The sequence below is a fragment of the Telopea speciosissima genome, chromosome 10 (assembly GCF_018873765.1).
Source record: "Telopea speciosissima isolate NSW1024214 ecotype Mountain lineage chromosome 10, Tspe_v1, whole genome shotgun sequence".
In the NCBI taxonomy this organism is placed as follows: domain Eukaryota; kingdom Viridiplantae; phylum Streptophyta; class Magnoliopsida; order Proteales; family Proteaceae; genus Telopea; species Telopea speciosissima.
In genome coordinates this window covers 9,796,936-9,814,218 of record NC_057925.1, presented here as the reverse complement: position 1 = coordinate 9,814,218, position 17,283 = coordinate 9,796,936, and the positions used below count along the sequence as shown (strand labels likewise).

Genomic DNA, 17,283 nt, shown 5'->3' with positions numbered 1-17,283 from the left:
ACTACGGATCCACGGTTTTAAGAATCAAATCAGAATCGGATCCACTGTTCCACGGATCAACGAATCAGTTGATTCGGATTCAAATCGGTCAAGTTCGATTCTAAATCCGTCTCTGGTGGAATCGGAATAATAATTTTGATTTGTACGAAGAGACTATTTTCCGAGTCGAACCCGCGACCACTAGGTCGCAACCTAGGCTACCACAGAGTCACCGGGATCTGCTATCTACATGTTTCCTAATCACTCCCCCTAGTAAGTATGAAATACCAATTGTGTCCCCCTCTTTGCCCCTACCATTTATTTCGTTAGGGGAGAGACGTTTTGTTTTGTTCGATACTTCCTTCGATTTCGAACCAAACTAGTTTCGATATTCCTCTCCAGTCAGACTAAAGATTCATTCACAGAGATCTTCGAACGCCGAATCGAACCCCTGAAGCTAACTTTCTGAAACTCTTTCGATCTATCGATAATGGACGTGTACTGCTCCGATTGTAAGAAAAACACAGAGGTGGTGTTCGACCACTCTGCCGGCGACACCGTTTGTTCTGAATGTGGCCTCGTTCTTGAAGCCCACTCCATCGATGAGACTTCCGAGTGGAGAACCTTCGCCAACGAGTCCGGAGACAACGATCCTGTTCGTGTCGGTGGCCCTTCTAACCCTCTCCTCACCGATGGTGGCCTTTCCACCGTCATCTCCAAGCCTAACGGCGCTTCCGGTGACTTCCTCTCTTCTTCCCTCGGTCGTTGGCAGAATCGAGGTTCGAATCCTGATCGATCGCTTATCCTCGCCTTCAAAACCATCGCCACCATGTCCGACAGGTGTGCTAATTTGCAATCTCGCTTTCTCTAGCCCTAACTCAATAGAATTCGAGTTGAAACCTCGTATTTTCAACTTTTGTGCTTATTAATCTGGAATATAAATGAACATTTATACTTGAAGAATCTAGGAATTAGATCCGTCTAATCATTGGTGGTGGTGCAATTAGTTTCTGAAATTTGGGTATTTAATTTTTTCTGCGAACTTGTTACTTTTTGATAACTTCATAATTTGGTTCAGACGGGTCCAATTCAATCAGTGAGACTCATGACCCTATCAGCATTAATGATGTTTCACTGCATCTAATGATCCTTGCTTTGCGAAAGAGTTTAGCGTTTCTGACTATGTATAGAGAATAAGTATGATCTAGTATATGGCAGAGCATGTAATTATCATCGGATGTCCTTATAATAACTTTGAAACTACGGTGACCTTTCTGTTGGGTTTATTCTCATTATATAGAAAGGGTTACAACAGAATTTGGATAAACATGGTAAGCTACAAATACAGAAAGTGTGTCAATAGAAACAGAATTACAAACATGGAAGTGTATCTTATATATAATTCTTTACAAAACATACCGCATCTCTATTACCACACAAGCTTAGTGGGGGAAGAGGCCACAGTCAGCTTGGACCAAAAAAATTAGGTGGAAAGCGAATAAAGAGACCAAAATCACATAAAGACATTGCACCCAAGCCAAATCAGCTGCTGAGAAAGAGAGGGCAATGGTACTCAGCTTTGGCGGCCGCTCTTGAATACTATAGGTTGCTTCTTAGAGCCCCATGTGATATTTTACCAAGAAAAATGGATCCTGGTGTAGTGGGATCGTTTGGATTGTTACAACCTCTAGCAGATGATTCAAAGGCTCAAAGCTGTAATGTTGTTAAAGAACAAAACTGGATGCCCAAAGTAGAGTACTTTTCTAGTAGCTGCAGAATGAGCAGATGTAGGGGCGTGCATCTACTGACAGACTTGGAAACGACAAATGATATCTCTGGCTGAGTCATGTTTACATATTAGAGGGCACCAACCACATGGTTCACATCGCCATAAGAGTAGGTGTAGTAACAGGTTCACCAATATGTAAGGAGAGGCAAGAACCAGGAATCGCTGGAGTAGAAATAGGCCTGGCACTTAATATAGATCCATTTCAGCAAATCCATAAGATATTTTGTCTGATTGAGATTTGAGGACAATAGAGTCAGAAGTTTGATGCACCTCCATGCCCAACAAAAAATGGCAGGACCAAGATGTTTCATGCCAATTGAGTGCCAAGAATACAAGTGAGCCACTGAAGAACATTGATTTTAGATCCTATCAATATAATGTCAGTCAAATATAGTAAAATAAGAATAATAGGGCAAAAGTACTGCCAAGTGAACATTGAAGGATCAGATATACTGCAAATAAATCCAAGGCCAAACAAGAAATGGCTGAAATGAGTGAACCAGGCACGTGGAGCTTTGCTGAGACCATGCAAAACTTTATACTGCTTGCACATATGTGTGGGTTGGGTAGGATCAAGAAAATTTGGTGGTTGGCTCATTTACACATTCTCAGAGAGAAAACCATGCGGGAAAGCATTTTTCAAATCAAGTTGATGAACCGACCAATGAAAGGCAATTGCAAGAGAAATAAAAGATGTATGGCAATAGGTTCAACAATAGGACTAGAGGTCTCGTTTAAATCCACCCTATTCCTGAGCATCACCATGAGCTACAAGACAAGCTTTATAGTGCTCATGGAGCCATCAGAGCGCCTCTTGATCTTATACACCCGGCCGCAACCAACAACATGGTATGGAGGAGAGGGAGGAACAAGTGACCATGTTTGATTGCGATGAATAGCAGAGATTTCTTCTTTCTTACAGCATAGTAGCATACTACCTTGGATCGGAAACAACTTCTTTAAAGAAGGGTTCAGAGTGGTGTAAAAGAGAACAGGGAATAGACCACTTGGTAATATTAAAATTAAGTTCTTGGATGGGTTTTTGGTGCAAACCCGAGCATTTTCAAGTATGGTTGGCAATCTAGAAGAGAATAGGCGTAGATGCTGGACAGCTTGGGTTAGATTTGGTTTGGTTCTGATCCTGTTGTGGTGTTTGAATGATGAAGGTGGTAATAGTGCAAATGGTGATGGATGATGAATGTTAAATGTTGAAGATAGTAAGATAACTTTGGCAAGCTGGAGTCTCACTAGTTGCCCAGCCATAGGAGTCCCACCTAGGCCTGCTATAGGAATCTCACCTAAGCTCTCTTGAGTCACAAGAAAATATTCAGATAGTTTGCTGTACAAATTTGTTGGGTGCCTTTGAGAGCAGCCCATGGTTTGCATTATATAGGGTGGGGGGGGGGGAAGGCTTTAAAAGCCTTGAGTTCATCAAGTAGCATTAAAGTAGACTCCCTTTTTTTTTTATGAACTAAGAAAATATTAGATTAAAACATATTAGAAAGGTTATAAGTCTTACAATTTGATGTTATCCGGGAGGTTCTAGCATTAAAGTAGAATCTTCGAATGTCAAAACCCTTTTGGAATTCCCCATACATAGATAACAAATCCTATACATAAAAATATGCCCCCAAGACAGAAAACTGTTCCCAAGAAGTCAAAGTGAAAAGACCAAAGAAAAATTATAAGTCAGCACTAGACTCTTTGACTACTATTTAGATGACTGAAAAGACTAATTAATAGTCCTAAGAAATATGAAAATACTCTTCGAAAACTAACAAGGGTTTCATAACTACTTTCTAAGGACATAACAGAATTTGTTGAAGCTGTTGCCATGTGGACCCACTTCCCAAAGAGCATGCAAGGCTTGGCTTTGGGCTGGCGGGTGCCCCTGCATCAGTTTTGTTTTACCAGTTTGGAACAAGTGGTCATCCTATAAGGTTGCAATGAGGCAGAAGGTTCAATAGGTGGTGGGATATGTTCTGTAAGAGAAAAAGTGAGTTGAGTTGAGGATGAAGATTGTGCTGGTGGTGATGTTGGGAGTGATGGAGATGATGAGGGGAGGAGGAATGGGATGCGGAGAACAAATTTGAATTAGGGGATGGTGAGAGAATGGTGGTGTAAGAAGCTGATTTAGGAGAAACCAAGACAACCTCATCACGATCTAAAGGTGCCAACCATACTTGAAAATGCTCAGGTAAAATAGAGGATGAGTGACCAACATAATAAAAATTATTTTTATCAAAGATCACATGGCAGGATAAATAAAAAAGTCTTGTATGAGGATCCAAGCAATGATGTCCTTTAGAATTACATCATAGCCAATACAAACATATGTTTTAGTTTGTGGATCTAGTTTATCATGATTATGAGGGTGTAATAGAGGATGACATGTAGATCCTAAGACGCTAAAATGGCCATAGGTTGCCTTTTGCTGAAAATGGATCTCGAATGGAGATCACTTGCCCTAAACAAGGGTTGTAAGTCGATTAACAATATAAGCTATTGTTCGAAAAGTATCACACCAGAAACGTTATGGAAGCGAGGCATGAAATTATAAAGAAAGTTCAGTTCCATTCACATGCAGTATTTTTCTCTTGACCAAGCCATTCTACTTGGGAGTGTGTAGACAGGAAATGCAATGTAATATACCACACTTCTTTTATAAATTGGAAAATGGGCAATCGGTGAATCACGTGCACCATCATTTTGAACAGATTTAATGGTAGTGTGAAATTGATTCACAACCAAATGTAATCAAGTCTCCAAGCATTCAAGTGAATCAGATTTTCGAAGTAAAGGAAATATCCAATTAAACCATGAAAAACTATCCACAACCAGAAGAAATAACGATGACCAGTTCTAATAACAACAGGAGCTGCTCCCCAAATGTCCATATGTAGTAATTCCAAAAGTCTCAAGTAATAGAAGAAGATAAAGTAAAAGGAAGCTTATGAGCTTTCCCAGACAAGCAGCTTGAACAAAGTTTATTGAATATCCTATGTCTTGAATATAATAATGGTTTTTCTCTCTGAAGAAAAGAGGGCAGCTTATGGTTGGGATGTCCCAGCCTATTATGCCAAATAGACATGGAAGCATGATGATCAGCCAAAAATGCATTTGCAGAAGTCATTGGTACGGCTTAGATGGGGTACATTCCTCCCCTGTTGGGTTCTTTTAGCAGGAATCTCCCAGTCTGCCAATCCTTAATAACAAGACAGTAGCGTCAAACTCTAATACACAATTGTAATCTTTTGAAAACTTTGCCACAGGGAGAAGATTCTTTTGTATTAAAGGTACAAGTAAAATATTATGGAGGACAACAGAGTGAGAGCCAATATTGAATGGAACCTTACCAACTCCTTGAATAGGTAATCCGGCCCTATTTCCATAGATAACTTGGTTAGAACTGGCATAATCTGATCATTTTGTCATACTGGAAGAACCAAAGGTCATATGATTTGTTGCGCCAGTATCTGTATACTAGGAATTATCAGTGAGAAAGACTTTTGAAAGAAGACGACATACTGGAAAGCCTGGTTAAAACGATTATGACAGTTCAAAGCTGAATGGTAAGGTTTTTCCACAAATTTGACAATAAACACGAGGTTGATTGTTTTGAAAATTCTGGTCTCCACCCCTTAACCATGGCCACAATTATTGGGCTGATAAGAAGAGTTGAGATTACCAGAGAAATTGGATAAACCAGAATTGGGATTCCGATTGGTGCCATTATCTTGACCTCTTTGATCCACCTCTACCTCTCCCACATGAAGTAGTAAAGGCAGTTGGATCAGTAGTGTTCTTACGATTTATGTGCTCTAGATCATATTTGTCACGGCGTCTAGGTGACCCAAGGCATTAGAGAGGGTCCAAAATCAATGCACACCAACAAGGCGTCCAAGGCGCCTGCACACCTAGGCGATGCCTTGACAAATATGCTCAAGATGCTTCTTTTGTGTAACAAGAAGATCAAAAAGCTGAGAAAATATGTTATACAAAATGAACATGATGCTATAGCTAGATGTAGAAATCGTATCATGAATGTTATATTGATATAATTTGCTTTCTCAAGATTGTGTCCAAGTATGTTTCAATGACATTATTCCGATATTGTTAAGACATATTTTCATCAATTGAAGTTAACAGCAAATATAACTGGTGTTAATATGCTTTTTTTTTTTCACAGGCTGGGCCTTGTGGCGACAATTAAGGTAAACTGTTTACTTAATATTACTATCTTCATAATTTTGGCTATAAGATTATTTTAGGGGATTAGTATTCATGTGGAGTGATTAATTGCCAATGCTTCTGAAGTTTCTTGAATATTTTAGAGAGAGTGCAGAATAATAATTCAAATTGCTTATGTAATATATACAATGTCCATGAAACTATCCATCAAGGGAAAATCCAGTAATTGATTACTGCATGGCCATCACACATGTTACCGTCAGTGTCAAAGGGGTTGCCCATGACCACAAAATTGCAGCAGAATAACCCAAATTGCTTATGTAATATGTACAATGTCCATGAAACTATTCATCAAGGGAAAATCAAGTAATTGATTACTACATGGCCATCACACATGTTACCGTCAGTGTCAAAGGGGTTGCCCATGACCACAAAATTGCAGCAGAATAACCCAAATTGCTTATGTAATATGTACAATGTCCATGAAACTATCCATCAAGGGAAAATAAAGTAATTGATTACTGCATGACCATCACACATATTACCGTCAGTGTCAAAGGGGTTGCCCATGACCAAATTGCACCGCCAAGGTGAAATTAATTTTTCTGTGAATGATGAATCTTTCCAAGTGACCTTGCTGATGTGTCCCACTAACCTAGTAACCTGTTAGGACAGAATCGCGATGACCCAGATTTAGTTAACAATAGAGCAGAAATAGAAAAGATCAATAACTAAAGAACCAGCAAACCGATGAGACTGAAAAACTGGTCCAAGGCTAGCCTAAACCTGCTGTAGTTGTGGCTAAAATATCATAGGATACTAACGGTTAGATGTGAATAACGACGGTGGACAAAAAATAGAAACTTGAGGAAAACAGAAAATAGTAAGTTACTATAACGTGTAGATCTCCCAAGTTCCAGATCTGATGAGGCTGTGATTCTGGACAGATGTAGTGAGTAGTACTATCAGGAAGGAACATGATATCCAAAATTGGGCTCAATTGGCAGTCGGATGGGCTGAAATCTTTAAGAGAAGATTGAGAACACAAGTTGACAGAACTGATATGCAGGAACAGAAACTTAGGAAGAAGATTAGTAGAATGTAGAGAGAATAAAAAACTGAAATAAACAAAGAGAATGGACCCAAGGAAGGTGGAATCGAACTCACAAGAAGATGGATGTTGTTTACGTTGTTAAACATCCACACACTCGCCTTGTAGCTTGCTGAAACTGAGAACAAGATGGAGAGAAGAGAGAGGGAAGAGGGGAAAGAAAGGGGATATGACCTGGCTTCACCACCAAGGCTTAACCTAGAATTCACCACCTGGGGTTGCTGCTGATTCACCACAGTAGCATGCATCTCACATAGGAAACATAATTTTCTCCAATAGCCAAAATCGTGGGGCATGTTTCCCCCTACTTATATTTATAAATTTTAAAGCATGAATACATATTTAGAAAGTCTCCATGTGCACAAGAGACTTGACTAACAAGCTACTCAGAAATTCGAACTTTTCTAAAAGAAATCTACTAACTACTACATAATAGGAGAGAACCAAAAATAGTAACTCCCAGAAGCTATTAACTAACCACGAAGTAGCTAACATAAAAAATAGAAACTACTTAACCACTTATAGGAATTAAATTCATAATATTTGAGCTTATAGAATTGGTCCATTATGACCCTCTGCCAAAGCAGGGGTAAGGCTGCATACTGTATGACCCTCCCCAGACCCTGCAGTGGTGGGAGCCTTGTGCACTGGATACGCCCTTTTTATAGAATTGGTCCATTACAATAGTTAACCCAAAAATATTAAGCCCATGGCCCATACAATCCATGGGCACTCAAATTAAGCATTACTTAATTCAAACTTGAACCATAGTTTCAGTTGGACCTAAAACAACAGGCCCATCTTCTCGTCTTGCTGGATTTCTGCATCACCTTTTTTCATGGCCATCAAAATGAATTATCTTGACTGTATAAAACTACAGAAGACTTGGAAAGGGTTGCAGTTTGGACTTAGCCCATCATGAGTTCTGCTATTTGGTCAATGTAGCTCATTGGCCATGTTTTCCATCCATATTGTTCATGACCTATCTGTCCAGTGTCCAGAATTAAGGTTTTTGACCTGGTATTTAGTATCTTACACGGTGATGTGAATTTGGTTTTGTGATAAAAAAACTAATCATCTGAATCTAGAGAAACTGGAAATTATGAAAATGGATAATGAATTCCTCAGTAATGCTAAGAGGCTTGACTTAGCTATTCACTTTAATTTGGGAAGTGGCATTCAGTCAAGAGTTTAATTGAACCTGGGGTTTCAAACCCCTAATTTTGGGTAGCTACGGGCCCATCAGAATTATAAACAACTCAATGTAAAGGTAGTTATGTAAATTCTGGATTAGTTTAAGATCCTTTTAGAAGGGGTAAACAGAATCTGAGATGTAAAAGTAATTAAATTATAGAGAAAGGACTAAACTCGAATTTCAGGAGGGATAGTGGTAAGACAGAAGCGAATTTAAGGAATTTTTTGGAATTTTAAAACAATAGTGAGGATAAAACAGAATAAAATCAGAAAGGAAGAGGACTTTTATGTAGTTCTGATATAGTCAGGCCTTATGTGCAAATGCCAAAAGGATTCTTCTTCCTCTCAACTCCAACAGTCCTGTGGTAAAACTAGAGGCAGAAAATTCTATCAGGCTCTCTCCTCTTGGGTCCAAATCCCATGAAACCTCAGGACCATAATTCCCAGCCATATTGAATCCAAACCACAATGACCCCAGAAACTAGTGATATTTGGGTTATAAATTTTGGAAATGGAACCGTGTGGAAGAGAACTCAGGTCTGTGGTTCCCAGTAGAGACGATGCTAGAGGCCAAAAAACTGGGGTTCAGGTCGCCCTAGGGTAGTGATTCTAGCCCCAGAGTTTGAGGCTAAAGGAAGAAGTACCAAGAGGGATTGAGTTCTTTCTTGATTAACCAAACGTAACGATTAGACAAGGTAACGTCAATGAGAAGAGGAAGAAACATAGAACAAGCAAGGAGCAATGAGAGGAAAGAAGGAGAATAAAGAATAGAAAAGGAATAAAGTAGGGAGAAGGGAAAGAACAAACCTGAAGGGATGAGCCTGAAGAGAGTCGATTATGAGGAAGGAGTGGAGAAACCACACGGCCAGCCCTTGGCTCCACCATCTCACGGCAACAACAACTCAAATCAAATTTTATTCATTCCTATTTGTATTCTGTGGGAACTTTAATTACCTGTATAGTTGCTATCACTGATTCTAAAACAAAGATGGAGTTTATAAGTTTAAATCTAACTCAAAGTCCATGCTCTGTGATAACTAAAGCAATAATAATTTGTTTTTTTTTTTTTTAAAGGTAAATTCCCTAGCGTATCCTTTCTGAACCAAAATCCAGACTTGAACCTGGTTCTTCTTGCCTGGGTTTTTCGGACTCATTTAAATCTGTCCAGCCATGATAATGCTACTACATCAGTCTTAAACCTTCTACAACAGCGTAATCCTACTCCTCCTAGGCCCAAGAGATATGGGTCCTAATTTAAATACAATTAAGAGAACTGCAACTCCAGTCAAGTGGCTATTAGTCCATTAAATAAAAGCTTACAAGTCAAAAGAAGTCTATAACCAACCTGATCCGTTAACAGACTTCATCAGGCATCTTCTTCTGAAGTCTTGAGTTGTAGGTGATGCTGGCAGATTAAGCACATCACTAAAGTTGCAGATTTTGAATAAACAAATGCAGAAAGAAAAAACAGAGAGATTGCAGCCCTGTTCACTATGAACATGTTTTGTTTGGCCAGTAAAACTTGAGGAAGAGATGCATTCTCTTGCCATTTGATCATATTTGATTCAATTCTGTGTAGATTTTGTATCTGCAGGGAAATGGAAATATTTCAGTCTAGTTAAGCATAAAAAATTGAAATTTGAACATATGGTTTCTATTAATAGTTTTGATATAGTTTTTGAGACTTGAATGCGGAGTATTCTTGTATCTTCTGTTGATGGTTGTATGATTGTGATTTGAAGGACCGGGCCAATGAGATATACAAGAAGGTGGAAGATCAAAAGTCTATTAGAGGAAGAAATCAGGATGCAATTTTGGCTGCTTGCCTGTATATTGCTTGTCGCCAAGAAGACAAACCTCGCACTGTAAAGGGTACAGCTTAAGCTACCTTAACACCTGGATGCTTCCTGATTTATCTTTCTCAATGTGTATGAGCTTCCCTGAACCTGTCGATTTCAACTAGAAATTTGCTCTGTTGCCAATGGTGCCACAAAGAAGGAAATTGGCCGGGCAAAAGAATACATTGTGAAACTACTGGAGGTAGAGATGGGTCAATCAATGGAGATGGGAACTATTCATGCGGGAGATTTTCTGGTGAGTTAGTTAGCTACTTATAGAACCTTAGTGTTCTCTCTCTATCAGGTGCATTATATGCATGCATGAATTGATTTCTAGTTGTTGTAATGTTGCATTTTTCATGATTCATCTACCACCATTGACATCACTTTCAACCTATCTGTAGAGGCGTTTTTGCTCTCATTTGGGCATGACTAATCAAGCAGTTAAAGCTGCCCAAGAAGCTGTTCAGAAGTCCGAAGAGCTGGACATCAGGTAATTCTAGTTTACCCTTGTTCTGGAAATGAGTATTGTTAATATGGAGCTTTTTTATTTTTTCCCTGATTTATAATCGTAACTATCTGCACAACTTTACTTCTCTGTCATTAGACATTCTTGAAGCCTGGAAAATTGTATGTTGTTGGTTTATTAATTTTTATATCTAAATATTATAAATAAAATTTTCAAAGTTGGTTAGTGGAAATTAATCATCTTATCACTTACCTAAAAATTATAGAGTTGGTTGATGATTAGAGCTATTTTCTGGGAGACTCTGTGTGTGTTATATAACAGAGGGCGGGACTTAGCGCAACAATAAGGTTGCTCCATTGTGACCAAGTGGTTGCGGGTTCAAGTCTGGAAACAGCCTCTTAGAAAGCTAGGGGTAAAGGCTGCATACATTATGACCCTTTCCAGACCCTGCAGTGGCAGGAGCCTCATGCACTGGGCACGCCCTCTGATGTGTGCATTATATTATACGAAAAGCAAGGGTGGTTCTTTTTTGAGGAATTTTTTTTTGGGAGAATTGCCTAGATCTACTAGATAACAAAAAGATTTACAAAATTAGTAGGTATTAATTATATTTTACAATCTGTAATTACATTGTTCAAAAGATTTACCAAATCTCCATATGAGTGAAAAAAGTTGAAGGAATAACCTAAAATACCCCAACGTCATTCACTCTCATCTTCTTCTTTCTTCTCCTTCTTCCATGGACGAAGCCAAAACCACTCCCTCCTCCCTGCCATCCAACCCCGACCCACCCTCCTCCATGCAAACCTGCCCTGCACCACCACCTCCAGCATCACCGCCACCAACCCCCCTCTCTCTCTCTCCCCCTACTCCTCTCTTCCCTGCAAACCCGCCCCACCATGCTCCCCTGCTCCCCAACCCCCTCGCTCCCCTACAAACTCACCCTGATGTTTATTAGCGTTACCTGGACTGAAACCTTGTACTTTTATGGCAGTAAAAGACAAAAATGATTGGCATGGTTGTTTAACATGGAATTCTGTTGGAGTCTTTTCACTACTCTTCTCCATTCTCCCAGTGTTAAAAATACTACCTAATCCTATTGAAAAACTTAGGAGTTCACAGTAAAATCCTCAGCCATAAGTGATTTTATTAAGAAGGGCCCTCCGCCTGTGTAAGATTAGGGCAATCACTACTAAAATTTACACTTCTTTTTGCTCCAAGAAATTCAGGTTAGCGTAAAGGAGAAAGTTTATCTGAACAAATAGCAAGAGAAACTAGTAAAATAATTTATTTTTTTTTTTGATAAAAAACTAGTAAAATGATTCATGAAATATATTTCCTTTTCTTTTCTTTTGTTTTTACATTAATAAATCATCCAGAAGATGCGAATGAAAATGGTTTATAACAATGGAAAATAAGAGTTTTTTATATGATGGGAGAAACATCAATTAACTCCCCCAGCCTTCTCCTGGGACTTGAACGGAAAATTAGAGGAGGGTGAAGGGGAGAATTCAAAAGGCAGGTGGGGGAAGGCTTAAACTCACCGAAAAACATCGCCCCTAAGGATCAGCTAGATAACGAACAAACCTCGAATATGGGAACCATTAACCCAAACACAAACAATGAGATCTGTAGAGAGAGAGAATGGAGTGGGGCAGGTTTGCAGGTGAGGGAGTGGATAGTGGGAGAGAGCGGAAGGAGGAGGGACAGAGAGGGTGGCAGTGGTGGTGATGTGGGATTTTTAGGGAGGGGGAGGGGGAGGGGGGGGAGGGGGAGGGGGGAATGATTGCAGCGGTGTCCGTGGAAGAAGAAGAAGAAGAGAGAGAATGAAGTTTGGGGTATTTTAGGTTGTTTTTTTAACTTTTTTATTCATATGGGAATTGAGTAAATCTTGTGAAAATTACAACTTGTGATTGTAAAATATAATTAACACCTACTAATTTTGTAAATCTTTTTTCTATCTAGTAGATCTAAGAAATTCTCCCTCTTTTTTTTGGTGGAGGAGGGGTAGTACCAACATATCGTCTTAGTGGAATAGATCTTTTGGCCATCGTCTATATTTCCTCCTATCAGTAACATGGATAGAGTTAGAGCTAATGTCAAAACAAAAATCCTTTTTTTATTGAAGTGCATTATAAAATAGAAACAAAAAATTGCGTAAGGAAACCAATCCCCTATTCCATTCCCTCTCTGAACTTGCGTTTGCGGTCTGACTTGTGGCCATCCCAGTGTCCTGTTAATAGTTTAGCACCAGCCACCACCAGCTGGTCTTGCTGTATCTGGCTGCTTAATTCTGATCTTTGTTATTGTATTCAACCAATTGCTATAAATTTGTGAGAAGGGTTCTCTTCACATGGCATTGGATGATAGCAGCCAGAAGCAATTGACTAGTCTTTGAACCCCCACCCCTGGGGCTTTTCCCTCAATAATAAATGGCAGCTAAAGATGGTAAAGAGAACAGGGAATTAGCTATGTAGTCCTGAAGTGTGGACTAGTCTTCAGTTGTGGACTGTACTTTGATCTGGTCCTCTTCTTTTCTGAATAATTAATCCTTTTTCTCTTGTTTGAATGTCTCTTTTACTTTGCATTGAAGTGGGAAGTGTCCCCGGGCTCATTCAATTCAAGTGTGCTTTGATCTGGTTGTCCTCTTCTTTCTTGGACAAATGTATCTGCTTCACTTGTTTTGATGCCTGTTGTGCTTTGCAACTGCAAGAATAATTATAATAGTCTTGGACTGATCTTCTTCCCCTGATTGCAGGAGAAGCCCCATCTCAGTGGCAGCAGCTGTTATTTACATGATTACTCAACTCTCAGATGATAAGAAGCTTCTTAGAGGTTCAAAAATAAAACCCTCTTTATTGACATGGTACACTGTACATACATAGAAATACATATGTACATAGTAAATACGTGTAATTGGAATACTTTGTGCAGATATTTCGCTTGCAACTGGAGTAGCGGAGGGCACCATCAGGAATTCCTATAAAGATCTTTATCCCTTTGCTTCCAGGTTGATACCAAACTGGTATGCGAAGGAGGAGGACCTTAGGAACCTCTGCAGCCCTTAAAGTAGTCTGAGGATGATATCAGCAATACTAATAATAATATTGATAGTAATACAACACGTCATCATGTGTTTGGACTATTCATGTAGCTAAATTTGGGAGTTAAAATTACCTCACATTTTTTGGTAGTTCTTTCTATTTAGTTCGTTGTGGTGGACTACATTCTTGAATGCTGCTCAAGGAGTTCCACTGCAACATATCTTTCTAAGGTCTTTTTGTTTTGTTGGAATAATATGTCTAGATAAATGCTGAACTCTAGACGTTAGTGTGCTGTCTACAATGATCATCTCTTTTATTTTCATTTCTTTTTCCTAACAGTATCTTGGGGATCTCATGTGCTGATGTTCCTGCCTATAGTTTGATAAATGATTTTCTGGATTGGAGGGTAAGAAGAAGAGGGACAAAAGTCCCAGATACAGAGCATCCTACAACAAAGACCTTACAAGCTTGAACTCTAGAGCCCTACCTACAAGAAAGAAACAGAAATTCAAGAAAACAGCTTAATCTATAGCAGAAACTCTACCTTGAAGACTTGTCTAACTTGACACCACAAGGTTATCATCGTTTTATCTGATACCACTCATCCATGGATCCATGAGATTAGCTTCAGTGGTGAGTATTTTTTGGCTCCCAGTGTCTTGTGCAGTTGTACCAGCAGAATGGTGGGACTAGATGTGCCATGTCATCATCCCTAACCTCATATTCATATGGATTCTCTGGTAAGCAAGTCTCGAAAAAACGAGCGCAACAGAACAGAAAATCCCATTCTATGATAGCTAAAAGCTTGGTATCTTGAGCAATCTCCAATCTTATGTGTCTTTGCTCACTGAGATCTGAAAGCTATTCTTCTATTTCTTCTAATCCACCATTGGTAGAACCATATTTATGAAGAATAGATGTTGCTTAAAGAAGAAAAGGTAGAACCCCTAGAACAACCCAATGACATGTATATGGAAATGAAAATATTTAAGTCTAGTTAGAGCAAAAAATGTCAAAATTTGGTAGTTTTATATTTTTATGTAGTTTTCAAGTTTGAGTTTTGCAAGAATTGCCACACCAATGTAGTAAATGACCAAGTTGGTTGAACCCATTATTACCACCAAAAAAAAAAAAAGGTTGGTTGATCCCATCTGACTTGTTCCAAACTTCATGTAGCTCTAGCTGATATCTATGAATTTTTCTACTTGATTGCTTCTATTTATTTTGTTTGTGATCCAAAGTAATATTTAGTGTGATAATGCGCCCCCCCGCCACCCATTTGGAAGATTGTTTCTCTAGTTAGACAATATCATCAGTATAATTCTAGATTACAGGCCATAATTAGAATCAACATTTTCAAGGTATGTTTGGCTGGATTTTAATGGGTCAATTTCAAAGTTACATCCTAAAATTATTTGAATCTACAATTTAGTTAAGGCCTATTATGTGTTTATTACCAAACCATAAATGGTAACTCTTGAATTGGCTAGAATAATAAAATTCAACTTTGAATGATATCGAATGTCATGAGGGGCCATGGTGACTGATCCACAGTAAATTATTATGTCTTGTATAATCAGCTGGTTCCATATAAATATTTCATAAGAGAAGGCTCTCTTTGTTAGAAGATTTTCAAAATTGACTTTTTGTTGTTGTAAATTTAATGTTATATTTAAGAAAAACAACTTTAATATAATTATGACAGTTTCAATGACCAAAATATGGTAGAAATACTTCTGCAATATGGGAGCCCATTTTCATAGGCTTCGTATTACAGTATATGGTCCAAGTCTTTTGCTATTGGTTGCTATTTTGTCCAAACTTATTTTGGTTCAAAGTCTCATAATATGCATTTTGGTTGTGATGCGGGTGAATATTAAGGTCATTCACCAATTTCTCTTGAATTTATTTTCATTTCTCTTTTTACAGATTGTTTATGCGAGAATTCAAACATGCACATATTTTTTTTTAATATAAAAAAGAGAATTAAATTAAGAAAGTAAAAACATATGTACATCAATGTAAATGTGTAACATTGTTTAGTAGGGGTGTCAATAATACCCGGCTGGCCCGAACCCGCCCTGAGCCCGGACCCTACCCGACCCTGATCTACCAACCCAAAGGGTGGGTTAGGGTTGAGTTTTTGGCTGACCCTGGTAGGGTCGGGTCGGGTCCGGGATAAGACCTCGGGCTTATCCCGGCCTGGCCCGGACCCGACCCTATATTAGTTATAGATATATAATATTATATATTATAAAGGAAAAGACAAAAAGCCAATAGTAAACCCTAAAATCTAAATCCCTTTTCATTTTTTCACTTATCCAGATCCGAAAAGCCGCCGCTCGACGATCGTGCCTCCATCTTCCTCCTTCCCTGCTATCAAGCTTCAGTGAAGATCAAGGAAGCTGCTTACCTGCGTCGAGTTCTTACATTCGTCTTCTCTGCTGGCTTGCTTCCAACAATGTTTGTTCATGGATTTCGGCAGAGAGAGAGAGAGAGGAGATTCACGAGTACTCTGGTAGTCTGGTAGAATAATAGGGAGTACAACATGAAGGTACAATGATGCAGATAGGCGTTGGATAAGAAGCAGAGTTTGAGCCAAAGTTTGTTTAATTGAGTCCATAGTAGAGTCTAATTCTATTTATGTTTTAATTAGGGTTTCTTGTTTCAGTTTTAGAGTAAGAGTATTCAATTATTTTTTTTAAATACCATTGTAATCCACCGATACTCAGATTTGAGAGTTTTGGAATGAAATTTTTTTTGGGTTAACCGATGGTTGCCATGAGCCTTGCATGCACTCCTCCCTCCACTGATTTCCTTCTTCTTTCTTCTTTTACCCAGCTGCTGTTTGCGTTTATTCCTATTGGTTGCTTATGCTATTGAGGATTGAGAGGCCTTGGGGGTGTGGTTGCTACTCTCAAAATTTCAGAACAAAAGACCTCCAGATGAGAGAGATCTATCTCTCAAGAAGATTGAAGCCCTGTTCCGCCTGGTTCCATTGCGAAGGTTGAAGAAGACTTCAATCGTGAGTCTAATTCAAACCCCTATTTGTTTTATTTCCCTTAATACCCCTGCCCTTTATTCCTTATTCTCCACTTAGTCTATTATTTTGCATTGTTCCAAGTGTGACCCTTCACATTACTTACAATCCCTTCTTTATCTTTTCACTCTTGCCTACCCAAATACACTATTAGTTTCTGTTCATTTACAATCCTGCTACTATTCTTATAAATCTTCAAGCCATTGAAAGTTGGAACTTTATTCTATAAATGAATATCATAGACAGAACCAACAGCATATGTTCTTCTGTTTATGGGGGGTAGATAGTTCTCCCCCTTAAATTCAAGTCAAGATGTTGCATTTGTTGTATTGGCTATTGATAAAACATTAAAGCCTCTTGCAATATATAAATTAAGCTCTTAGGATTTATGAATTTTTAATGTTTATTCTTTTGCCAGCTTTGTTCTTTTTATCTCATGTGTTCAATAATTTGAGTTCTTGAGGAAAATGTAATTGAGGTACTTGAGATAAGCTTGCAGTCAAGATTTATAGATGTTTGTGAATTATTTTTATTTAAATTTACAAGTCCCTCTCTCCCTCTCTCCTTCCCCTCTTATTCTTCTTCTTTAAAGAATTTTTCAAGTTTTTTTTAGATATATTTTTTGATA

The 17,283-nt window shown here is 38.6% G+C and overlaps 1 protein-coding gene and 1 long non-coding RNA gene across 2 annotated transcripts; both read left to right on the top strand.

Annotated features, from left to right (window-relative positions):
- The first annotated feature begins 329 nt into the window (after nt 1-329).
- On the top strand, nt 330-13,752 carry LOC122643927 (transcription initiation factor IIB-like). Its single transcript, XM_043837504.1, has 7 exons — nt 330-819; nt 5,958-5,982; nt 10,007-10,136; nt 10,228-10,358; nt 10,507-10,595; nt 13,330-13,406; nt 13,506-13,752. The coding sequence occupies exons 1-7, from the start codon at nt 470-472 to the stop codon at nt 13,637-13,639; spliced, it is 936 nt and encodes a 311-aa protein (XP_043693439.1). The 5' UTR covers nt 330-469; the 3' UTR covers nt 13,640-13,752.
- LOC122643928 lies at nt 6,923-7,213 on the top strand. Its single transcript, XR_006330198.1, has 2 exons — nt 6,923-7,053; nt 7,093-7,213. It is a non-coding gene; the product is annotated as an uncharacterized LOC122643928 (long non-coding RNA).
- Nucleotides 13,753-17,283: the final 3,531 nt, after the last annotated feature.